This window comes from Bubalus bubalis, chromosome 14, assembly GCF_019923935.1.
Source record: "Bubalus bubalis isolate 160015118507 breed Murrah chromosome 14, NDDB_SH_1, whole genome shotgun sequence".
Lineage (NCBI taxonomy): Eukaryota > Metazoa > Chordata > Mammalia > Artiodactyla > Bovidae > Bubalus > Bubalus bubalis.
In genome coordinates, this window is record NC_059170.1 from 41177595 (window position 1) to 41201746 (window position 24152).

The following is a 24152-nucleotide window of genomic DNA, read 5'->3' on the forward strand; positions in this document are numbered from 1 at the left end:
CTTTATTATCACAAAGACAGTGAATGACTTGCATAGTCTGCTCAGCTCAAAAACGTTCCATGACTTATTTGGGACTCTCTTGGGAGACGGCCAGTTGTTTACTTTTTCAGACGTGAGATCACCGACCTATAAATGGACCAAATCAATTTTCACTTTGGCCTTCGTGCATTTTTGATCCCTGGCCTCTGGAATCCGCACAGTAGCTAAGCTGCTATCGTGGAAGGAAGGGGCTGGGAGGCCCGCCAAGGTGGGGGTGCAGGATGGGGGGAGCAGGTTTTCATTTCTTTGTCAAGCAGATCCTCAGGCTTCAGTCCTGAGGTGGCTTTTTGTCTGGGGATAGCATCTCCCCACTGTCTTTTCCTGCCGTGTCCGAACACAGACCTCTGTCCCCCACCTCAAAGTTGACACTTTGGTGAACCCACTGGGCAGAGGGCAGTTGGCTCCGGTTTTCAGCGTCTGTGTCCTGATGGCCTGCCCACAGCCCTCTGGAGTTGGGGATGTGCTGACCCCCCACCGAGGATGCAGACTCCCCGTATCTGTCCTGCAGGCTCAGGTCTTCTCAGGTTTCACACCTGTCTCTCTCTCCTGGTCCTTCCCACTCAGAGGTCAGGGCTCCATCCCTGTATGCCTGACAAGTGGGCTTATGCAGCAGTCACGCCACTCTGGACCCCTGCAGCCCTAGGAGGGGTCGGTCTGGTCTTTGTCCGGGCCCTTCTCCTGGTCCTTGATTAAAACCAGATCCTCACCAGACACACTGCAGCTGGAGGTCAGTACCCGCTCCAGACCACTCGGCCCTGGAAGTGATGAGCCCACAGATGTCACAGTCCAGAGGGGGCTCTGCTCTGCTGGACCCCAGAAAAGCCTGGACCTCCACAGGCCTACCCCGGACAGGGGACACCAGGAGTGCCCAGCGGGGCCTCTGTGTGTCCTGCTGCTGCTGTCTCCCCAAGAGGCACTGACAGGACTTTAATCCTGCCATCACGCACCAATCACGGGGGCAGGTTTTTGTTTCACCTTTGGTGAACGGGAACGTCAGGTGCCCAATGTGGGCGCTGGGGGTGGAGGGACAGAGCTGATGCTCACCAAGAAGAATCAGAGGAGCTGAAACCCTGGAAAACCCTTTATTTCAAGTGGAACACATGAGGTTCGGCTTATTTCGAGAACTGTACATTCACCACAGGAGCAGCTGTGGGCCTGGGCCCACAGAGCCCTGTGCCGGGCTCAGGGGGAGCCGGTGGGAGCTGGGCCACCAGAGGCTGGATCCAGGGCTGTGGCCGGGTGGACACTGCTTGGCGGCCAACGGCTCAGGCAGCGATACATCCAGTGGGCTCAGCACAGAGCTTCTGTGTGAGCACTCGGCACCACATAGATGTCACTCACACACACGCGTGCGGCTCAGGACACAGATTCTGTGCGAGCGCTTGGCACCACACAGATGTCACACACACACAGCGCACGACACAGCTTCTGCATGAGTGCTTGGCACCACACAGATGTCACACACAAGACACACACACACTCTTCACAGCAGTGCACACTCACATTCAGACACACACACACACGGCTCAGGACACAGCTTCTGCGTGAGCGCTTGGCACCACACAGACACACACACACACGACTCAGGACACAGCTTCTGTGTGAGCGCTTGGCACCACACAGACACACACACTATTCACAGCAGCGCACACTCACATTCAGGACCCTTGAGGAGCCCGGGCAGGTGGGCCATGGAGAGGCATCCCCTCCAGCACCCCCGCCCCATGCTCAGTGCCAACCCGGCAGCTGAGCCTGAGCCCCCTGAGGATGCGGCTTCTGGATGACGTCACAGTCCACACCCCCGGGGACGCCAGGCCCACTGGCCCGGGGGGACGCCCGCTGGAGAGCAGCACAGAACAAGACTCCTGTCAAAGGATGCATGTCACAGCCACCCCAGGCCTGAGACGGGACAGTGTGGATGGCAGCGGGGCCGCCCTGGCCTCAGCCTGTGCCCCCTGCCCCGTCTGGACACCGTCCACCTGGAGCCAAAGCCTGGGCTGCGTTCCAGCGCACCCAGGGGCTGGTGTGTGCGGCCATGGTGAGGAAGGTCCCGGCTGGCACCGTGGCCCTCATACTGCAAGTCGGGGGTCCCAAAGGGGCCTGTTCTCACAGAGCCTGTGCTTCTGCGGGAACGGCTGGCAACTCAGTGGCTACGAGGCGGGGCTCTTGTGTTGGCTCAGGGAATCGATGTAATGAAAAGTGGCGCCCAGAGCCCAGCTGGTCTCCACGTTGTCAATCTTCCGGGTCAGCTTGAAGAGACAAGCGGGGAGAGGAGCACGTGTGTAGGGAAGGCGGGCACGTGCTCTTGAGGGGCAGGGAGGGGGCACCCCAGGATCCCTACCTTCAGCACTTTGTCCCCCGGGAAGCCGAGCTCCTGGAGCAGTGAGCTGACGTAGGTGAGGTCCAGGCACAGGAAGGGGCTGGGTGGCTGCCGGGTCTCTGCCGTCCGGCACACTGCGGGGGACACGGCTCCTGGGTGTGGGCACGGGCCCAGGCTGCCCAGTTCCACCCACGCAGGCACCACCCCCCAGGCCCTGTGCCGCCCAGGGCCTCCCTGCTGGTCAGAGCCCAGGACCAGCAGGGACTTGAGGTCAACCCAGGGTCCACTACCCACCCCAGCTCTGTCTCCACCCGGTGACCCCAGCCACCTCTCCTGGGTGTGGACCCCAGCCTCCTGAGGACTGGAAACACCCTCAAAGCTGATGAGAGAGAGCAACCCATCCCTCTTCGCGAGGAGGACAGACAAACCACCCACAGCCTCTGCTCAGAGCCTTCTCCCGCTGGTGTCCAGGAGACAAACCCAGAAGTGAGGAGAACGATGGAAAAGAAGACTTTCTGGGGGCAGGGAGAGGGGAAGGAGGTCGTTCGATGGAGAAATACAGAGTTAACTCCTTGGACCTGCAACTGGGAAAGGGACTCAGGGCGGAACTGCTACAAGCGGCCTGCACACCTGCTGGTGGGGAGTGAGAAGGGAAGGGTGGGCAACCTGCCCCCGGCCACACCCCAGGGGGACGGATCTTGGTCCCCCTCTCTGGGCTCTGCTGTGCAGGGGTCCCTGGCAACTATGAATCTGCTGGGACACATTGGGGGCTTGAGGTTACCCTAGCCAAACAGAGTCAGAAAAAGTGAAATCAGGGGAGTCCACGCCTCACACCCCAGGACTAAAACCCTCGCCCCTACCGCTCAGGCCACACAAGGCGTGGTGGGCTGGGGTCCAGCTGGCTCGGTGGCCCCTCACATGCTCACACCCCTGAAGGCTTGTCTGGGCGACAGGCAGGAGCTGAAGAGAAATTCCGAGGCCAGGGCCTGCCTCGAGCCTGGGATGGTGTCCTGCCTCCAGGCCACTCACCATACTTGGCCGCTATCTCAAAGTCTTCAACGACAAGGCTGCCTCCCTTCTCCGCATCTGTAGATGAGACCAAGTGCCCCGTTGGCACCAGGGCTGCGGAGCAGAGACGGCACTGAGGCCCTGGGGCCCACGCACTCTAGGGGAGAGGTCCAGAGGTGGACGGCTGCATGTCTGGGCATCAGAGAATAAGGATGAGGTGCCCTGGCTCCGCTGAGGGGAGCCCGCTGGAAGGGCAGCTGCTAGGATGCCCCAGAGAGAGGGACCTGGGCCCAGGTGAGGGGTCACCTTCCCCCATTCCAGCCTTGTCCTGCTGGCCGTCATCCACGGAAGACCCGGCAGCATAGCCAACCTGCTGGCCTCTGTCTCTCCAGGGCGATTTTCTATGCACACTAATGTTTCATCCTCGCCATGGACAACATTCTGACACCCTTAATCTATCTTATCAAAAGACATTTCCAGTCCTGACCCAGTGAAATGACTTCATGACCCTCTCGAGACTTTCTAGTGGCTCTGATGAGCATCGGTCCCAGACTCCCAATGCTGTCTTCTGCCCTGATGGCACTCGCAGGTCAGGAAGGGGTCAGGGTGACACATATAAGCTCCTGAGGGTGGTCTGAGGACTGGGTGCCAGCCTGGGTGCCAGCAGCTGAGGGTTTGAGAATTACAACAGGTGAGAGGAGAATGAACCAACAGCCAGGAAGCCTTCCTGCATTAAGCGGCTCAGAGAACTGAATTATTTATAAAAGGGGCCTAGTACTCTCTACTCACGACAGGTCCCTGCCCTCCCACCACCCTGATGTGACTGGTGGGCCCTCTGCCGGAGGTCCCACACCCCAGGCCCCCACATAGCAAACCCGGCCCCACCCTTACCTATGAGGCCCACATTTGCGGCAAGGTCGTAATAGTAGGAAAAGGCATAGAATTCCACGTCCTTCACTTCCTCTGTCCTGTGCACTTTGTTTCGGAGGATCTCGGACACTCGGCGAGCGCACAGCTGGTAGAGGCTCCCCGCTGGGGCGAAGGGAAAGCAGACTCAGCAGTCAGGGGACTCTGGGCGCCTGACCACATGGCCCAAGGTGGCCACGACCTGGGGGTGCTCACCAGCAACCTTTCAGGGGCCACGCGCTGTGGGCAGGTCAAGGGGAGAAACTGCGAGCACAAAGGTGGCCGGAGGGTGGCCCTGATCCTGAAGGCCAGCAGCCTCAGGCTGGGCGCCTGGTACTGCCCTGACACAGCCCAGTGGGTCCACCCCACGCTCGCCCTGCCTGCCCTGGGCTCAGCTTGAGTGTGCAGCATCTCACCCATCTCACCAGCCATTTGGGTGGGGCCTGCACCCCCTCCTGTCACAGAGGAGGGGGCTGGGCCTCAGAGGCAGCTTGCCAAGCTCATGAGACTGGTCATGACACTTGCTCAGGAGTGCGACAAACACAGACTGAGTTAATGGACGTGGATGGCCCACAGCCCATGCCCAGACCCGTTTCTGATCTTGTCCCAGCCCTGCTCCACATCTGACGGCAGCTCTGTCCAGCTTCCCAGTGGCCCCCGAAGCCTCCCCGTCGCCCTTTGGATCTCATTTCCCTGCCTTCTCCCTGCTCTGACCCTGAGACCTCCTCCTCCTGTCCCCCTGTCCTCTCCCTGCTCTGACCCTCACACCGCCTCCTCCTTGCTCCTTAAATGCAGCAGCCAGCTCAGGGCCTTTGGTGAGCTGCCCCCTCAGCTTGGAGCTCATTGCCCAGTTCATCACGTCTCGTCTCTTCATGCTATGAGGCCTTCCCTGCTTGTCCTTAAACCACAACCCCCCTTCCCAGTCCCCTCCTGTTTATTGCCGGATAATAAAAAATAGAATTTGCTCTCCGTCCTTGGTCCTTAACACAGCTTGTAAAGACTTGTAAGGCCCTGAGTGGTGAGGGTGAGAGAGGTGTCCTGTTATTCTCAATAAGCCCTAATTTTATGCTAATGAGGTGACTCCTAGTGGGACCCTCAAGGGCTTCAGGATGGGGGCTGGTGGTTAGAGGATTGGGACGTTCAGTGCCCCCTGGAGGGCATGGGCAGAGGGCTGGGGACTGAGTCAGTCACCACCGGCCACTGAGTTGATTAGTCCCTCTGCAAGAAGCCTTGTAAAACACCTTCAGGAAGGGGCTCAGAGAACTTCTGGGTTGGAGACGTGTGTGTGTTGGGGAGTACCCTGGGGGGCTCCAGGTGCCCCCCCCCCGCACGCCCGCCTTGTGCCTCTCTCCCATCTGTTTCCCAGCTGTCCTTTAGAAGGAACCAGAGACAGGAACGTGTTTCCCAGAGTTCTGTGATCCCTCCCAGTAAATTACTGGATTTGAGAACGGGGTTGTGGGAACCCCTGATTTGTAACAGGTCGGTCAGAGGAACGGGGGCCCAGCACTTGCAAGGGGTGTCAAGGAGGGGGGCTCAGGGTCTCTGCCCTGACTCTGTAAGTCAGTGTTAGAACTGAGCTGAATCACAGGATACCCACTGGTGGCAGAAAGCTGGGTGGTGAGGTCAGAAGTGCTGTCTGTGGAAACAGTCCCATCAGTGGCATGTCCAGGTTGGACACAGTATCTCAGTAACCCTTTCAGAAGAAACTCAGAACACAAAGCAATGGGCGCTGTGGTGAGACAGGCCGGGGGCTCCTTGACCTCTCCCGTCCTTGCTGGAGCACGGGCCAGGGTGGCATGGTCCACAGCCGGGCCTGGCTGTCAGCTTGAGGCTGGGGGATGTCCAGGCCCTTCCTCACTGGAGGCCTGCTGGGAAACCTGGCCTCTGGAGGAGCATCTGGCAGCAGACAGGGAGGCCCGTGCAGGGAGCCCGCGGGAGGCAGGAGCTCCAGAGCTGAGTCTTATCTCACAGGCTAGTACAGGCCAGTCTGTGAAGGAGGCTTGACAGGCTCCCTGCTTCTCTCAGGTGCTGGGGGGTAAGGGGCTGCCATCGACCCTCCCAAGCCACCCGCCTCCATGCCATACCTGCCTCCTGTCCTGCAATCCTGTACGTCACTTCAGCATGCTCCCACTCTCCTCTGAAACCAGCAGACAGACAGGGGCTGACCAACTCCTGTCCATCCTTAGCTGAAAGAAGAGAGGAGGTGAAGAGCACTGGCTGCGGCGGAGCCAAGACGAGTCCCATGGAGGGCGGCCCATGGCACCGAGGGCCTCAGAGGGTCAAGGGAACATGCTTCCTTCCTGCCGTGAGGCTGAACCTCTGGGAGCACCCCAGGTCAGCGGCAGCGGGGCAGAGCCACAACCCCAGCAGAGCCACTCCCAGCTCACCGCCAAGAAGGGGCTCCGAGGTTCCAGGTGATGGAGCAGGGGGTGGGGTCAGGAGCCATGGCGGGTGCCTGCTCACCAGGAGCCTGTGCCACTGGGCCCATGACTGGCAGAGGAAGGGTGGTGGCTGGCCTCCAGGGCCCCAGCCCTCGGGGACACACCTGCTGGCCTCTCGCTGAGCACGCCCCCGTCCTTGGCTGATTCTGGTCTGAGCCCTCCCGCACCAGCGGAACGGCCCCATGGGACCCCAGGGACCCCAGCAGGGGTGCCACTGCCTGTGAAGGCAGGAGATGAAAAAGACTGCTGTCTGCAAGTGCTCAGCCCGGTGTGTGGTCTGCTGAGTGACGACAGCTCACAAGGCAGGAGCTGCCATCACACTTTGGGGAGAAACATGGTCCCCTGCTGCTCTGAAGGGTGCAGGAGGGACAGGACCCTGAGGCTGGTGCAGACGGGCAATCGGGTGCCTGCCGTCCTCCGCTGACTAACGGATGTTTTCTAGACCAGAACAAGGCTGCAGGTGTTTGCGAGACACGGACACAGTTTAGGTTTGCAACAAAGGGGACACTGTTAGAAGTTTAAACGGCAGGATCTGAAATAAAGGAGCTGAAGTGGGACGTGTGTGGAAGAGGATTCCAGGGGAACACGTGTGGGCTTGTGCACGTCTGACCAAGGCCTCTGGGGGGACAGGCTGAGGTGGCCTCAGAGCAGGGCCCTGGCCCGCCTTGGGTACACGGTTCCCTCAATATCCCAGGAGCTCAAGTGCCTGCTGGCAATGTCTGGCTTGTCTGAGCCAAGTGCGTCAGGATGGGATGACATGGAGAGGGCCTGGGAACAGACACAGGCTTTGTCACCAAACGCCACACCTGCAGGAAGGTCAAGCCCGTTCCAAGTTCCCTCCAGTGCAGGAGAATGCAGGGCATGTTCTCAGGAGCCGCCCCATGGTAAATCCTTATAAACAAGCCGATGCTGATAGTGTGTGTTTCTTAGGTTCCTAAGACACTCTCCCTTAGTGATTCAGCAACCACTTCACTAGCCATCTTTCTTTAAAAGTAACTGGGGAGGTCCTCAGGGGCCCCCAACAAGGTCTACGGGCACACTCTTGGAGGCTCCCAAATCCTGTTGGCCAGAAGGGCTCTGGACACTGCACCCTACTCACCAGGCTTCCCCTCCTCGCCTCCCAGGACCGCCAGTCTCGCCGACATCAAGCCAAGCCCCAGGTAGCTGTGGAGAGAGTGCCCTGGTGAGGAGAGGCCACCCGGAGGCCCAGGTGCTGTCTTGCACACGTCCAGTGGGCGTGTCCACTGGACCCAAGGGGGCGGGGGGGCTGGGGCTAGGCGGGGCAGCGGCCTCCTGCTTCTCCCAGGAGCTCCTCGGCTCAACAAGCCAAGACCCTTCCTTGGCGGAGCTCAATCAGGAGCTGTGGACACTGCGGAGAGTGACAAGCAGGCCTCCACCTTCACGGTGCAGACAGGCCTTGTGGAAAGAAGCTACTCAAGGTGTCAGTGGCAAGAAGATGACCCAGAAAACCCCTGCACAATCCACAGGCTCTTCCCCACTTCCCCAAAAGCGTCTTCCAAAGCAGAACAGAATACATACAAAAGAAGAAATACTGCAGCAGAATTTTAAAAGGAGGAAAAGGGACGAGGAGGGGGGAGGGGGTAGCCACAGGGGGAGGGGGAGGGCAGGGGGAGGGGGATGGCAGGGGGAGGGGGAGCCCACAGTGGGGTCCACGGCAGGGTCCGGGGACTGAATCTGTGCACAGCGCTCTGGTCACTTCCCGGGGGAGGCCTGCAGTGGTAAGCTGAGCCCCTGTCCACCCTTAGTCCTGAGGACGCACCTGTAGGAGTAGAGCCTGTAGGTCCTGTTAAACACCTGGAGAGACGTGAGGAAGCTGGGCGGCGAGGTTTGAAGGGTGCCCTGGGAAGAACACGGGATTAGTGCTCCTTTCCTGCTGGCCTTTTTAGAAAACCGGCCCCCACCTCCCTCAATTCATTTGAAACAGGGATATGCACAGATGTATTCATTTGGCTTTTCATCAACTCACAAGCCATGAAACAGCTTAGACCAAGCAATGAAGCACTTGGATTTTTCCTTTTTTGGGGGGGTTGGGGGCAGGGGTGCACTGCATGGTACATGGGATCTCAGCTCCCTGACCAGGGATGGAACCGTGTCCCCTGCAGCGGAAGCATGGAGTCTTAACCACTGGACCGCTAGGGAAGTCCCGTGTCTCCCCTCTTTTTGAGTAATATTTATCCATTCTGAGAAGTATGGCCCAACCAGAACAGTTCTGAGTATACTTAAGGCTCTTCCATTAAAACTAAAAAAAAAAAAAAAAATTAAAAAGTGGTGGATGAGGAAAGTGCTTTTTAAAAACACCATGCGATGCGATCTTAACTGGAGATGTGTCCATCCTAAAAAGGACTGTGACCCTGTCCCATGTGAGTCAGACTGATGGCCCCTCCCTGGAAGCCCTTGAGGGGCAGGGAGGAACCCACCCCACGCTCTCTGCCCAAAGGGCTCCAGGTAGTATCTGCTAATAGTTTATCACCCCAGCGAAGAGCAAATTCCTAGGTTTTCTAGGCAGAGTTAAAATCAAACTAAGCAGGATTCACTGTGTGTGATGACCTTCAGGAGGGAAGTTGAGCTCATGGGCCTCCAGGGGGCTGCGGCTCCCCAACAGGGCAGGTGGCCTTGGGGGTGGGGGCTGGTTACCTCGAGTCTTGGGAGGAAGGTGATCTGGGTCGACCCCCCGCCTAGGTCCAGCATGCCCACGCTGCCCCTCCCGGGGGTCTTCAGGCTGCCTGCAGCACCGGAAGTAAAATCCACATGGTAATGACAGTTAAACAGAATAGCAAAAAAAAAGGGTGGGGCAGGGAGGTCAGAAGCTGGGCCCTTCCATGGAAAGAAGAACAAGACAACAGAGGCTGCAGCCACTTAAAAATCTCCACATGTTTGGGGGAGTGCACAAAGAGCAGCTGCCTGGTGGGGCCTTCATCTGAGCTTTCACCTGGGCTCCGGACCTCTCCCCTGGCATGGCTCTCTACTCCCGGTGGCAGAGCCTGTAGGCAACTTCCCTCTTGTCCAGTGTCAGAGATTCTGGGCTTGTCCATAATTACAACAGAGGGACAAAAACCCACATCCGGAGAGTTATCTGAGAAAAATGACTCCTGATTCCAAGGACCTATGTTCCTGGTCCCTGGTCTTCCTCCAGCGGGACTTCAATTATAAGGCAATCAGCACTTGCCTCACGTTCAACATTGACTGCGGTGACTGAGGGCTTCTCTAGGAATGAGGATGGTGCTGCTGCAGGCCACAACCACCCCTGGTACCTGCAGCCACAAACTCGGGGCCCGCCACATGCTGGGGTCAGGAACACTGCAAAACCCTGGGGGGTTATTTTAAAGAGCAGAAATGAGGCTCCTGCTCTCAAGACCAAGGTATGTGAACAGTGGGCTCTGTGATGAAGGGAACCCACCTGTTAAGAAGTTCACGGTGATCCATGCGGAAACACCTGCAGGACAGGGTCACAAAGGGCATCTGAATCACCTGAGAGGCTGTAATTACAGCACCAGGGGCTCATGGCGACTTTCGGATTTCAGGGGCACGAGGAGACCACTTCCCCACTACTCTCAGCCTCTGGATCGGCTACAGGAACGGGCGTCACTCAGAGCCAACAGCGGCTTCTGGCAGACTGCTCTAGAAGACACCACACTAAAAGCCGGAATGCTTGGCCAAATGTCCCATCCTACGCTCCCACTCTTTATCGACTGCCTCTTTTCAGAAGGGGAGGGACGAGAACCAAATGTTCTTTCCTTCCACCCACACAAACTCTTAAGGTCACATTTAGAGTCGAGGCTGGTAAGGAACCTTATTAAGCGATGCTCTTGGAATTAAGGCAACAGCAATGTACTCACACAGCAACTGGGGATTCTCTCTAAATGTTCTTAGAAGAGAGCATTTGTTTTCAGGACTGTGATCTGTGCCAGGCTGGCAGCCAGTCACGAGGAGAATCTAACACTGGCCCCAAGAAGGAGGCTCTGAGACAGTCAGACTGTGGGCAGTGGGTGGCGCAGGGCTGTCACTTGGGTGTCTGCGCCTCCGGCCAGGGAAAGCTCCAGCAAGATGCTGACGGCAGCGCTGCATGCAGCCTGCCCTGAGGGATGGCCTCGCGGCACTTTCGGTAATTACCCTCGTCAGTCCCGTTCATGATGGAAACACAGTCGTCCCCCACGAGGAATGGCGACGCCTCAAACACTTCTTTCACCTAAATGTAAAGAGAGACGCGTCTTTAACCTTAAGAATCTAAACTCCTAGTCCCCAGTCACTACCCTGGTGTTAAGATAGGACAGGAAGGGTGGGAAGCCCCATGGGGCAGATTCCAGCTCTGGGCCCCCAGGCAGACTGGTGGGCACATGCCCAGGGGATGGCCTGGCTCAGGGAGGCGGAGGCCGGGAGCAGCTGGCTCCTTCTTCATGTTTTAGCCATGATAGATACACAGACCTCAGTACATCTGCACTTGTGTTCCACAATCTGACTTGAGCGCATGAAGATAGTTTCTATAAAGGGACCTTGACAGGCCTGCAACAACGTCATTTAGCAGCTGGCAGGTGCAGAAACAGCTCAGAGCAGGACCATTTTGCTGAGAACACTTTCCCTGATTCCTGATGGTTAAGACTCCTACAAGCACCTGTCAAAGACAGTTTCCAGGGCCACCTTCAGGAGGTGTAGCGCCTGGGCACAGGCCAACGGCCTCCTGAGCTGTCCCATCTGAGCATCACATCAAGAGAAGGACCTGTTCTTCCTGCGAGGGTGACCAGCTTGGGCTGAAATTTCAAGAATTCAGGTCCCATTGCCTCAGACACACAGCAAGTCCTTGGATGGAAGGAAGCCCTTCAAACATATTATTTTTCACACAAATTTGTTCTTTTTATAACACAGGTTCATTCTAGAAAACATGAATGGCTTTAAACATCTTGAGGAAGAAAGCATCATTCATCCACAAGCCCTCCACCTAAGGTGACGCTGCAAACACGCTGACATGTTTCCTTCCTGTGAGACCTTCTCCAGGGGCCTGCTCGGACGTGGACGGATGCTCCATGGTCTCAGTTATCATCGGCCAACCCTCGGGGGAAATGGACGCGCTCACCTTCCGCAGCAACTTCTGAGCCTTTTCTCCTGGCAACAGGCGCAGACCAGCTGTGGCCTTGAGGACCAAGGGGGTGGCCTTCCAGAAGTCAAAGGGGATGTCCTGTTTGGCCACGTCCAGTAGCTCCTGGATCCCCGGGGCACTCTGTGGACATGGTGGTTAAAGCAGGGTTGGTCCACTCACAGCGTGGTCACTGTTGCTCCCCACCCTTTAGGTTTTATACATCTGTAAATGTATTTTTTTCCTGATTTTACAAATTGGCAGAAACAGTGACTCAAGTGGTGCTGGCGGGGGCATGGGGTGGACGTGTGGCAGCGGAGTGGACTGGGTTCTACACAACTGGCCTGGCCGCCTCAGGCAGTGTCAAGTGAGCTGCCAGGCCTTGGCACCATGAGAGAATTCTAGGGTCCCTTAGGGCCCTAAAACCCATGAAGAGCGACACCAGAGATTCACCTGCACCTGCTGGTATGCTGAGTGCCACACACTGGACCAGGGCCCGTGTGTGTGTGTGTGTGCACGTGAGTGGACCAGGGACCATTGTGTGTGTGTGTGTGTGTGTCTGTGTATATACACGTGTGGGGTGGTGTGTGGTTGTGTGTATATGTATATATGTATGGTGTTGTGTGCATGTATGTATACATGTGTGGTGTGTGTATGTGGCGCGTGTATACACGTGTGGGGTAGTGTGTGGTTATGTGTATATACATATGGTGTGTATGGCTGTATATATGGTGTGATGTACGTGTGGTGTCGTGTGTGTGTATATATATATGTGTGGTGTGTGTATATGGGGTGTGTGTATGTGATATGTATGTGGTTGTGTACACATGTGTGGTGTATATATGGGGGGGCCTCTCATGGGTACCAGTGTCCTCCATAGACCCCCTACGCTGTGGAGCATCCCAGGTCAGCACAGCAGAGATGCTGCCCTGGGAGAACCACACTGCATCCGAGAGGGAATCACTTTAATAAGGCTACAGAAGACAAATGTGATGAGCAAACAGACATGAGAGAAAACTGTTACCTTTTCAACATCATCAGCATAAGCAGAAAGACCTGGCTTCAGTGCTTTGAAGGTTTCATGGGTCAAGGTGGGAGTTTCTAAGGGAAAATCATATTTTATACAAGGTACAAGTGTGAATATAAACACAAATGCAGGAATCTCTACAACTATGATGAGCCACACTTTTAAGGCAGACACCTGAAAACAGACATTCACTGTTTCTTGTCTAAACTCTGCCTCTTTAGTCTGGCTAAATGAGGAATATCATACTTAATGTTTTGGCTAGAACTTTTCCTCTTAAAAGAAAAATGAACCTTATTTATTTACTTAGGCCACACTATGAGGCATGTGGGATCTTAGTTCCCCAACCAGGGATTGAACCCCTGTCCCCTGCATTGGAAGCATGGAGTCCAATGCATGCTTAACCACTGGACAGCCAGGGAATCCACCAAATCAATTTTTCTGACATATAATTTACATACAAAAAGCCTATCCATTTAAAGTGGTTAAAGTTTAACAGTTATTTCTTGCTGATTCAACAAGCAGAGGAGCAGGGCAAATGATTTTAAATGAGAAATGTAAAATAATTTTCTGATTCTAGCATGGACACATTACAGGTTCTAAAGAATATTTCATTCTTCTTTTTAAAAAAAATTCAGTGTCTTAAATTATTCAGGGTCTTGGCTTATGTGCTTACACCAGGGGAGAGTATTCCTAGGCACACTGAGGCAGAGCAATGTTGTCAAAATACAGACATGAGGAAAGGTCAGGGACAAACTTTTTGTAAGGACATCTCTCCAAAGAAACTACACTGTTAAGTTTAAAAATAAAATAAAATTTAAAAAAAAAAAAAAAAAAAAAAAAAAAGAAACTACACTGGAACATGGCTACTAAAGGGTTGTCTGCTGACATGTGTTGCCTTAAACTTAGCTTCAAATCAACTCTGGAGGTAGGCAAAGTCCAGCATATAAACATTTAACTACTGTTAACAAGTTTAAAAATAAAGCAGATGAAAAGTGGAAAAATGTGCCACAAGAGCCTTGGAGGGGCCTCCTGAAGGTGCCCCAGTGCCTTCAGCTCAGCTAAACACGCAGAAGGGTCAGCAGAGAAGAGGGACCCCCAGATGTGGGAACTGACTCCCCAAGCGGTAGAGGGGGACTGGGCAACACTGGGGGTCTCCCCATGGGAGAAGTCAAGGGGTGAAGATGCCCAGTTCCACCCTCATCCCTCCCCAGCCCCTACCTGGGAAGCAGGCCCACAGGCGATGGCCAGTTCCCCTTTCACTGAAGCCATGGCCATTGGGCACCCTGTCGCTGCCTGGCCCCAGCGAGCAGCTCCATGTCATTGCTCATGTACCTGACTTTCCTGAACTCGCGGCTCCCACTGGCCTGAACCTGGGGCTACCAGCTGCCTTGAACTCATCCCATGTGACTTCTGGCCCAAGTCATGGTCCCAGGCACCCAACCCACCGGAGACGCCAGGAGAGGACAGGACACCCCCATACCCTCTGAGATCTCAGCTGCCCTTAGCTGGTCACCAGACGCCAATGTGAGTGAGGACATCGGGGACTCCTGAGAACCAGCCCTGTCGACAAGCTCCCCGGGGAGTCTCGGGCAGGAGGTCCTGTCCACCCCGAGGGCTGTGCTCTGCAGTGAGGTGGAGGGCAGGGGGTGTGGTCGGGGCTTTCTGCTCAGTACCTCCAGGCTGCCGGCTGAACTGGAAGACGTGCACACGGGTGCCGGTGCTGCCCGCGTCAAACATGATGCCGTAGGAGACCTCAGGTCCGTGGGCGGCCAGCCCCGGGGGACTGTGGGCCTGCTGGCCTCTCCGGGCCCCCGTGGCCGCCTCGGGGATGCCTAGAAAGGCCTGGGTGGCGGAGGCCCAGTGCCACTTGATGTAGGCAATGTAGATGAACAGGCACACGAACAGCCCCAGTGGGTACGCCACCTTCGTCATCCTCAGGTTCCCATTGTTTGGTATTTTTCTCATTTCCTCGTGTGTGGAAGATGGTACAAGAGCAGCTGGTGGGAGGGAGAGGGCAGGAAAAACACGCTAGGCTCTGAGGTTCCAGGGCCAGTGGGACATTCCTGTGTTGAGACAAAATCTGTTCAACCACAATTCTTTCCACAGGGACTTCCCTCGTGGTCCAGTGGCTAAGACTTTGCGCTTCCAATGTGGGGGGCCCAGGTTCGATCCCTGGTCAGGGGACTAGATCCCACATGCTGCAACTAGGAGCTGGTGCAGCCAAATAAATAATAATCAATAAATATTAATAACCATCCCGCAGATCTGCATTTTTCCTGTGGAATCAGAAGCTTCATTTGCTTCTCAGAATGATTCTGGAAGGTGGAATCCCCATGGAAGAGAAGAGGAACTGAGATATGTAGAGACTAGATAACCTGTCCAAGACCGATGGTCCTGCTGGTGCTGACCAGGGCCACAGACCCCAGCCCCATGGTGCCCTCCAGGGGCTGGTCCAGGCAGATGGCTCTGGACTTGGTTCTATTTTAGAAGCCAAGTGTACACAGTGTCCCTGGACCTTTCATATAGGGAACAGACATATATCCAGTTCATTCTCCCCAGTCTCACTTTTCCTCCCACGTTGGTAATTTACTTTCCAAAGGTTTAAACTCTGGTCCCTTGGGGACTACAGAGCCATACAAGATCAGAGAAACAGCTCGTTCTGGGAGTTTCATAGCAGATACCCCCTTTCATTCACACGCACATTCCTGCTGAGAAGGGAATCACGCCCATGTGCTTTCAAAGCCCCTGACAAAATAAATTGCTTTGGCCCCACTATTTTCGGTTCAGCATACCTCAAAATGGAGGCCTTTGCTCAATGGAGGCACCAGGCGGGAACCAGAGGCTCAGAGGATGAGAAGGGAGGCGCCTGGTTGTCTAGGCTGCCCCTGTCCTCAGGGATGTCCACCATCTGTCCACCTTCACTGCCAGTTGGAGGTGGAGTGGACACCCCAGGAGAGGGAAGACAGCAGTGCTGGCTGGGTGGGAAGCAGGATGTGTGCCCGTGGGCAAGCCCCTGGTCGGGGAGCTGGTCTCACTTGTAAGTGGTGGGGCTCGGTGCTCAGGACACAAAAGACAGTGGGGGAGGAGGGCTGGAGAACAGCATGACTGCGCTGGCCAGGGAGGCGGGGGAAGCCAGGCCTGGACAGCAGGGGGCAGTCTTGGGTGGACTCATGACACCCCTAGGCTGTCTGGGGGAGGACAGACAGAACAGTAGGGGATCCAGTCCTTCAGCCACACCTGGATGGCTGCGGCCCCTGGAGCATGGCCCAAACCTTAGGGGCCCCTTAGGGGCCCCTGTCGGGGGGGGGCAGCTGCCCGGAGGCCTGGGGATGGAGGGGAGACAGCATACCCCCTCCCTGAGCTTCTGCAGCTGGGTTCCGGGGTCCTCGGTGCTCTCCCCTCCCACTCTCGAGCAAGCTGCGGTTCCTTTGTGCTTCCCTGCCCTCTGGTGAGAAGAGGCCTCTCTGCAAACAGGCACCAGCCCACTCATCCTGATTTCCCGACCACAACACAAGGCCAGAAACCAGCAGCTGCTCAGCCAACACCTGCAGGTGAAGAAGGCTAGCTGATGATGCAGCAATTCACCGGGAGGCATGAAGGATGCTTCAGGACCCAGGTGATGGCCATCTGAGATTGGGAATGTTTGGGCAGGAGATGGCAGTGACCAGGTTTTCCACATGTGGAGTTTGAAATGATGGCAGGACTTCAGTTGGACACAGAACTGAGCCTTGTGAGAGATGCCAGGTTTGCGGTTGGTGCTTGAGCAGCCATCCCCGGGCAGCCAGCTCCACTCAGGAACAGGCCCTTTCAGAGGCTTCCTGTTTTTAGGTTACAGTAACCCAAAGTTTCCTATGGCTAAGTGATCTCTGAAAAAAAGTACTTATAGAGAAAGCTCTAAAGCAGCTATTTCCAAGGATGGTTAGCAAGGACACAAAAGCAAAACTAACATCTTACAACTCTGAAAGTGTTTTATAGAATCCTTTTACATAATCAGTTTTGTTTTTTTTTTAAGATAAGAAGGGACTTATTAGAATGCAATTTGTGAAGCTTATAAGCTGGAGGGCGAGAAATGCCATACCCTGAGAACTTACTGGGCTACAGTTTCTAATCAGAGGAAAAGTGGGAAGGCGGAGAACTTCCTGGTCTTTCTTGAGTAGATGTGATGCTTCCATCATCAGTTCCTCCTTCAGGTTGGGCAGGGGAGCTGTCTTGTCCCTACACGGTCAGGCTAGGTCCAGAAATTATTGTTTTTCTCTGTGTGTAGAGAGCATGTCCTAGGGATAATTAACTCACTGAGCTCACTGTTTTATTATTTATGAGCAAATTTTACTGTTTTACTGTTTATGAGCAAATTTCATCATGTCCTATGTTAGTCTGAGAGCCATAATACACATAATTAGATTAACAGGTAGAATATTACATTTTGAGGCAAAGGCTGCTCTTAATTTGTCTACCCATTTAAGAAACACCACTTTACACACGCTATGAATATATCCTGTTACCAGAGCCCACAGTGCAGGCACCTATATACCACATGATGACTGACTTCCACACAACAGAACCAATGCCCAGGGATGTCTGTAAACGGACTTGCCTGGGATCACTCGGTTGGCACACGGCAAAGCCGAGGAGTTTCAGGCTTCTGAATCCAAATCAAACGTGCTTCATTCATCACTTCCCTGTCCCTGTGAATACAAGACTACTTCAGACAACCAGAAAACACGTGAAATTACATACACATAATCATTAAAGTTACAGGGGGCCTCCCAGGTGGCTCATTGGTAAAGAATCCACCTGCCAATGCCCCGAGACCGGGTTCGATGATCTCTGGGTGGGGAAGATCCTCTGGAGGAGGAAATGGTAACCTACTCCAATGTTCTTGCCTGGAAAAATCCCATGGACAGAGGAGCCTGGTGGGTTGCAGGCCATGAGGTCACAAAGGGTCAGACATGACTGAGCACAATCATTCAAGTTACACACCAAGTTCAGGGTGGCATAAACAGCAGTCAAACAGAACGTAACTCTGAGGGGGCCTGAGCCAGGAACAGCCATGTCCCCGAGGCCTGAGCTTAAAAGTCAGTTTCATTCCTTGGGGTAGGGGCTTGTCCAGAGGTAAGACAGCCGCAGGAGGAGCGGGTCACATTTCGGTGACACTACCAACACCTCAGAGGATCACCAAAGAAAATAATTTTCGTTCAGTTTTGCTCTTTAAAGGAGAGTCTAGAACAACAGCTGTTAAGGCAAGGCGGTGGGGAATGAGGACTCGCTGGTGGTGCGGCAGGATCTAGCTGCACAAAGGTAAACAGAGGTTTGGCTGAGCTAACCTGGCTCCCAGTTGGCTACGGGAGTTGGGTGGGGCTGCATCCCCCTGTCCTGGGTCAGAGAGGAGAGTGTCGGTGTGAAGCAGCGGCAGTGATGTCCCGCCCCATCCCCCGGGCAAGCTTTCTAGGAGCTGGGGACAGGGAGGTAGGAATACGAGCTTTATCCGATTTAGATCTGTAGGCCAGTTTCTCCAAGGGTAAAGTCCCCTCAAAGGACCGTGCGTGAAAATGACTGCCGCAGATACTGAAAACCCATCCAAAAATTAAAGCGCATAACCGAACACGAATCCTCCTTGTAGGTGTCAACGGGCTTTCCTCCCCTGCTGATCAGGCCCCTGTCGGGTCTTCTGCGCCCGGGCTGGGAGCGGGTCTGCGACGCCGGCTTAATGAATGAGGCGGCAGGCTCCGGGCTCCCCCGGGTGGACACCCGGGCGGTCTTGTCCACCTCCGTGCCAGAACACAGACTGCGCCCCCCAGACATCAGCAGAGCCCGGGGTGCCAGTGACCCTGAGGCCACCTCCAGGAGCTGCCGCCCGGAGACGGGAGTTGCCGGGCGCCGGGTCTGCGCCCCGGAGGCCCCCGATCGGCCCCGTCCCCGGGGCCGAAGCGCACAGTGCCCGGGGAGGAGGGGCGCACGTGCATCCGCACCCCGGGGCGAGCGGGACCCGCCGCTTACCCTTCAGCGCCCTGCGCCCCACCCGCGGAGCGGAGTGCCGGTCCCCGGGGAGCTCGCAGGCCTCCAAGGCCGCTTGCCCTCCGTCCTGCCCCACCGGTGTCAGCGTGGCCTCTACCCCCCTGGTCCGCGGGCGGTGGACCCGGGAGCCTCGGCCCCGCCCACGTGTGCCCCGCGTCAGCCCAGTGCGCAGGCGCAGCGTGGAGGCGGGGGCGGGGGCGGCCCAATGCGCAGGCGCAGCGTAGAGGCCCGGGGTGGGGGGGGGAGGCGGCGGGGCGGCCCATTGCGCAGGCGCCGTGGTCCGTCTGGTGTACTCCTGGGTGGTGGGGTCTAGGTTGCGTGGCTCCAGCTCCTGGCTCTTTTCCGCGGCACGGCGGAGCAGGCTTGCGTGGTACTTGGCCAGAGTCAGCCCTGGAGTCTCACAACCTTGACCAGCTGTGGAAGTTTTGATTTTTCTCGGGTTCCCCCCCACGACATCTAAAGTCACTCTTTTCCCTTAAGGTAATTTATAGTAGAAAATGTCACCACAACAGGCCAGGCAGTGGACCCCCATGTTCTTGTCTCTTTCTGGAAGCGGCCCGGGTTCCCTGCTCCTGGGCAAGGCAGTCGTTCACGCAGCCCTGTTTCCTCAGGGCCCTGCTGGCAGGGCTGCCCACGTGTCCCCTCGGCCAGTCTTCTCTCCTGGCCACAGTGCGGCCGGCCTTCCAGCATCTCTTACTGTGGATGTGCACATGTGACAGACGGCACCGGGCCAATGGGGTGTCAGTGCGCCCCTTGCAGACCTGGCCCTGGGAGAACCTTGGTGGTTCCTGAATCCCGGGGTCTTCCTGAGTTTGTTGTGAGACATGGGCAGTTGGGAGAGAGTAGGTGCTGACAGGTGGGATGTAGGGGCAAAAGTACTAAGGCCAGGCCTGGGCAGGGGGGCGCGTTTGCTCACTGCCAGCATCTGGTGGGACACTGGCCTCATTTACCAGGTTGTGTGGCTGAACACGGACTCTGTTTGATCAGCTCCACCTTGGGTTCACAGTGCTACCACTTCCCTGTTCTGGGTGACTGAACTTTAGCCTGCTCACAAGGAATGAACGCCAGCCAGATAACGTTCTCATCGTTTTGCCAGGCCTTCAACTGCTGTGAACACTGGAAGAGCACCTTTTGTGTAGATGGTTAAAGGTCACTGAGACCCTCCTCTCCCCACAGTCAGATTCTATTTTTAGCTTTGGTCCCTTTCAGTTCCCCTGTACCCATTCGGCAGCAAAGAGTGCAGTTTCGAATGCCTGTGTATGTTACCCACAATAAACTTCGTCATTGCTCTATAAAATTGCTGCTTTCTCTTTCAGTCTCATGGTTCCTTCTCAGGTCAGAAAATACTACTCACTGTCTTAGCCACCCAACACAGGCCAAGCCAGGAGATCTGGTTGTTCAGGCAACACTTAATCAGCACTGTCCCTTGTTCCACCAGTTTGCTGTCGTGATTAATGCTACAGGATCCCAACGACTATCTCTGTGTACATGTGTGGGTATATCTGTGGGGAAAATGCCCAGAAGAGAAATTGCAATGGTAGAGGATGTGTCTTTTGCCTTTTTTATCCTTTTAAATATTGGATCCATATGGCTAAATTGGGCTTCCCAGGTGGTGCTAGTGGTAAAGAACCTGCTTGCCAGTGCAGGAGACTAAGAGATATAGGTTTACTCCCTCGGTCGGGAAGATCCTCTGGAGGAGGGCATGGCAACCCACTCCAGTATTCTTGCCTGGAGAATCTCATAGACAGAGGAGCCTGGCCGTTTCTGGTCCATAGGATCTCAAAGAGACATGACTGAAGGGACTTAGCACTGACGCATGTCTGAATTACTCATTACACATTGTACTAATTGGCCTGCCCAAGGTAGTATATGGGAGCACGGGTTTCCCCGTCTTTTCACTACTGGAGTTTCAAACTTTTGGATCTTTGCAGTCCAGTTGTACACCATTCTTTCTCACATACAACCATACAAATCTGCCTGCAATGAGGGAGACCTGGGTTCGATCCCGGGGTTGGGAAGATCCCCTAGAGAAGGGAAAGGCTACCCATTAAATGCCAGTATTCTGGCCTGGAGAATTCCAGGTTGCAAAGAGTCGGGCATGACTGAGCGACCTTCACAACCATGCAGTTTTTCAAAAAGCATTAAAAGTATATATATTATTTATTTATTTTTGTCTGTGCTGGCTCTTCATTGCTGTGTGTGGGCTTTCTCTAGTTGCTGTCAGCGGGGGCTGCTCTTTGCTGTGGTTCTCGGGTTTTTCATAGCAATGGTTTCTCTTGTTCCAGAGCACAGGCTCTAGGTGCTCCGGCTTCAGTAGTTGCGGCTCTCAGGCCTAGTTGCCCCAGGGTGTGTGAAATCTTCTCAGACCAGGGATCCAACTGGTGTCCCCTGCATTGGAGAGCAGATTCTTATCCATTGTGCCACCAGGGCAGTCCAGCCATGCAGTTTTAATTTACATTTATTTTAATATTTTGAAATTGTTGATCGTGGAACTGTGATAGCCCTGCTTCTGTCAAACTCACAAAATTTTCACCATGTTTCATAGGATTTCTAGCATTAATCTGTTTTAATGACATGGGCTTTGCATATGCTGTTTACTGCTTGGAATGCTCTTCTCCCAGGTCTTTCTTTAGTAAAAGGCTATGATCTGAATGCTGAGCACCAAAGAATTGATGCTTTTGAACTGTGGTGTTGGAGAAGGCTCTAGAGAGTCCCTTGGACAGCAAGGAGATCCAACCAGTCCATCCTAAAGGAAATCAGTCCTGAATATTCATTGGAAGGACTGATGCTGAAACTGAAACTCCAATACTTTGGCCACCTGATGTGAAGAACTGACTCATTTGAAAAGACCCTGATGCTGGGAAGGATTGAAGGCAAGAGGAGAAGGGGACGACAGAGGATGAGATGGTTGGATCGCATCACTGACTCGGTGGAAATGAGTCTGAGTAAACTCTGGGAATTGGTGATGGACAGGGACACGACTGAGTGTCTGAACTGAACTGAACTGAATGGTCTGAATGTGTGCATCTCCCCAAGTTCATACATTCAAATCCTAGCCTCGAAATGATGGTGTCAGGAGGGGAGGCCTCTGGAAGGTGGACGGCACTAGTGCCCTCCTAAAAGAGACTCTGCAGGCAATCCGTCACCCCTTCTGCCACATGATTTCAGTGAGAAGCCAGCCCTCACCAGTCCTCATCGGACCATGACTCTTGTTTTATATTTTTAAATTTCTCTCAGCTTATTTCTTTCTGTCTACTTTTTGTGGTGTATTCTGTTTTTTGTCTTTCTGATTAATTATCTCAATTTTCAGCCTTTTTTAAAAAACTGATTTGTTTGCCTGCACAAGCTCTAGTTGCAGCCATGGGATCTTTAGTTCGGGCATGCGCATTCTTAGTTGTGGCAAGTTCCGCTGCCAGGGAAGGAAGCCAGGCCCCTGTTTTGGGGTCCCACAGTCTTAGCCACTGGACCACCATGCAAGTCCCAACATACCGAAATTTAATAAACATATTTTTTTCTTTTTGAACTTTTTACTTCATGTTTTCATTTAGCAATACATTCGGAGAAGGCAGTGGCACCCCACTACTCTTGCCTGGAGAATCCCAGGGACCGGGGAGCCTGGTGGGCTGCTGTCTATGGGGTTGCACAGAGTCAGACACGACTGAAGCGACTTAGCAGCAGCAGCAGCAATACATTGTGATGTCACAAAATTGAAAACATACAAAATAAAACATACAGTGATAGTCTTTCGAGACATGCTGTTTCCCTTCCTGGAGGCGACCACAGCTGACACTCACTTGTATCTCCAGAGGAGTTTAGTACATGCATACGCATTTCTGCATCTGCATGGGCTGGTTTCTAATATATTTTTCAATTGTAATAAAGTGGCTCGTCCTCAACCTTATTTGTTCCATTACTTCTGAATTCACACTTCTGGGAATGTGCTTGGTGTCCATTTGTTGAGGGGACGCCAGGTGGCAGCATTCTACTGAGAGATGGAGGCCAAGGACCAAGGGGAAGGGGCTTGTCGTGCCAAAAATTAAATAGTGATTTCACGTGGTTTTCTTTTGCAAAATGGGCCTCTTCAGCCCTCCGGCAGTGAGTGCCATGTAAGTGTGCAGGTGAATGCTCGCCCACGTTTAACAAATTAAAGGGGACTTAGTTGAGTTTAAAAACTGTGGCAAAGTGGAGCTATAGGATCTGACATGGGACTCAGTTATGTTTAGTTTTTTGAGAAAAAGTGTTTTTCTTTTATTTTTTAATTGGGGGAAAATTGCTTTACAATTTTGTGTTGGTTTCTACCGAACAACAATGCAAATCATTCATAATTTTATATATATCTCTCTCTCCAACAGATGCTGAACTAGAGCTGGATTTTCCAGCCCCATGCCAAGCTGGGAATGCAGAGATGAGTCCAAGTTCAGGCTCTCAGAGTGTCTGTTCTGGAGGGAGATGCTGAAGGGTACCCTCAAGGGATGAGCAAAGGGAGGGTGCTGATTGGTAGAAGGAGAGGAACAAAATGAATTCGAAGGAAGAAGAGGATTCTGCTTAGAAGACAGACAGAAATAAATATATGTATCCCTTCCTTCTTGAGCTTCTCTCCCCTCCCCGCATCGCACCCCTCTAGGTCATCACAGAGCACCAGGCTGGGCTCCCTGAAACACAGTTTTAAAGCTGCTCCCAGTTCAGACTCCCTGACCCGCCTTCACATGTCTATATTTGCCTCTTCCCTCAGACTGTGAGCTTCCAGCGACTTAAACCCACAAACAAATGTTATCTGTGGGGTTGAAGTGACAACAGAAGCCCTCTTCCTTTTCCATGCTTCCCTTCACTTTAGAAGATGGCTTAACTCCTTCCTCAGGTGAGCCCCCACTGCAGGCCCACAGCCACCCGATTCTCTCTTCTGGATACCACACCTTACCGGTTTCTCTTTCCTTCTCCTGACCTTCTGGGCATGAGTATATATTTCCTAAATTGAAACCTCTCCCCCAGCAAAAGAGTGCATTCAATATTCCTTGTTCTGTACGCATTTTCCATTGAATAATACACCCTGGAGATAATTACTGATCAATAAATACAAAGAGAAATTTTTTTTTTTTACAGTTTTAAAAGATTTTGTTTTAATGTGGACCATTTTTAACCTCTTTATTAAATTCATTATGCTATTGCTTCTGTTTCTTACATTTTGGTTTTTTGGCCCCTGAGGTGTGGGATCCTAGCTCCCTGACCAGGGATTGAACCCACACCCCCGGCGTTGGAAGGCAAAGTCTTAACCAGAGGACCTCCAGGGAAGTCCCCCAAAAGAATATT

The 24152-nt window shown here is 54.0% G+C and overlaps 1 protein-coding gene and 1 long non-coding RNA gene across 7 annotated transcripts; one reads left to right on the plus strand and one right to left on the minus strand.

Annotated features, from left to right (window-relative positions):
* Positions 1-1107: 1107 nt before the first annotated feature.
* On the minus strand, positions 1108-19007 carry ENTPD6 (ectonucleoside triphosphate diphosphohydrolase 6). Of its 6 annotated transcripts, XR_006639983.1 has the most exons (16): positions 18828-19007; positions 17425-17515; positions 14504-14827; positions 12828-12904; positions 11804-11947; positions 10846-10921; positions 10133-10168; positions 9370-9458; positions 8495-8574; positions 7814-7878; positions 6358-6459; positions 4259-4399; positions 3389-3445; positions 2381-2493; positions 1620-2288; positions 1108-1564 (listed from the first exon to the last, which is right to left on the minus strand). XR_006639983.1 is itself a non-coding variant. In XM_006041711.4 (15 exons), exons 3-15 carry the CDS (start codon positions 14793-14795, stop codon positions 2190-2192), a joined length of 1371 nt encoding a protein of 456 aa, XP_006041773.3. In that variant the 5' UTR covers positions 14796-14827; positions 17425-17515; positions 18828-19007; the 3' UTR covers positions 1108-2189. The 6 variants fall into 6 exon arrangements, 5 of the variants coding, with proteins under 5 accessions (XP_006041773.3, XP_025119904.3, XP_025119905.3 ...); XM_006041711.4 differs by having other exon boundaries at positions 1108-2288; XM_025264119.3 differs by having other exon boundaries at positions 1108-2288; positions 14504-14893.
* A 106-nt stretch (positions 19008-19113) lies between these two features.
* On the plus strand, positions 19114-20126 carry LOC123329217. The gene is made up of 2 exons (XR_006544563.2): positions 19114-19325; positions 19799-20126. It is a non-coding gene; the product is annotated as an uncharacterized LOC123329217 (long non-coding RNA).
* The last annotated feature ends 4026 nt before the right edge of the window (positions 20127-24152 follow it).

Bases quoted from the DNA above. Each gene is read 5' to 3' on its own strand.
- ENTPD6 (XM_006041711.4), bottom strand. From the start codon at position 14,795: ATGAGAAAAATACCAAACAATGGGAACCTGAGGATGACGAAGGTGGCG. The intron at 11,948-12,827 runs GTAACAGTTTTC...CCATGTCCACAG, and splicing joins ATGCTGATGATGTTGAAAAG to AGTGCCCCGGGGATCCAGGA. The intron at 4,400-6,357 runs GTATGGCATGGA...CCTTCGCCCCAG, and splicing joins GATTGCAGGACAGGAGGCAG to CGGGGAGCCTCTACCAGCTG.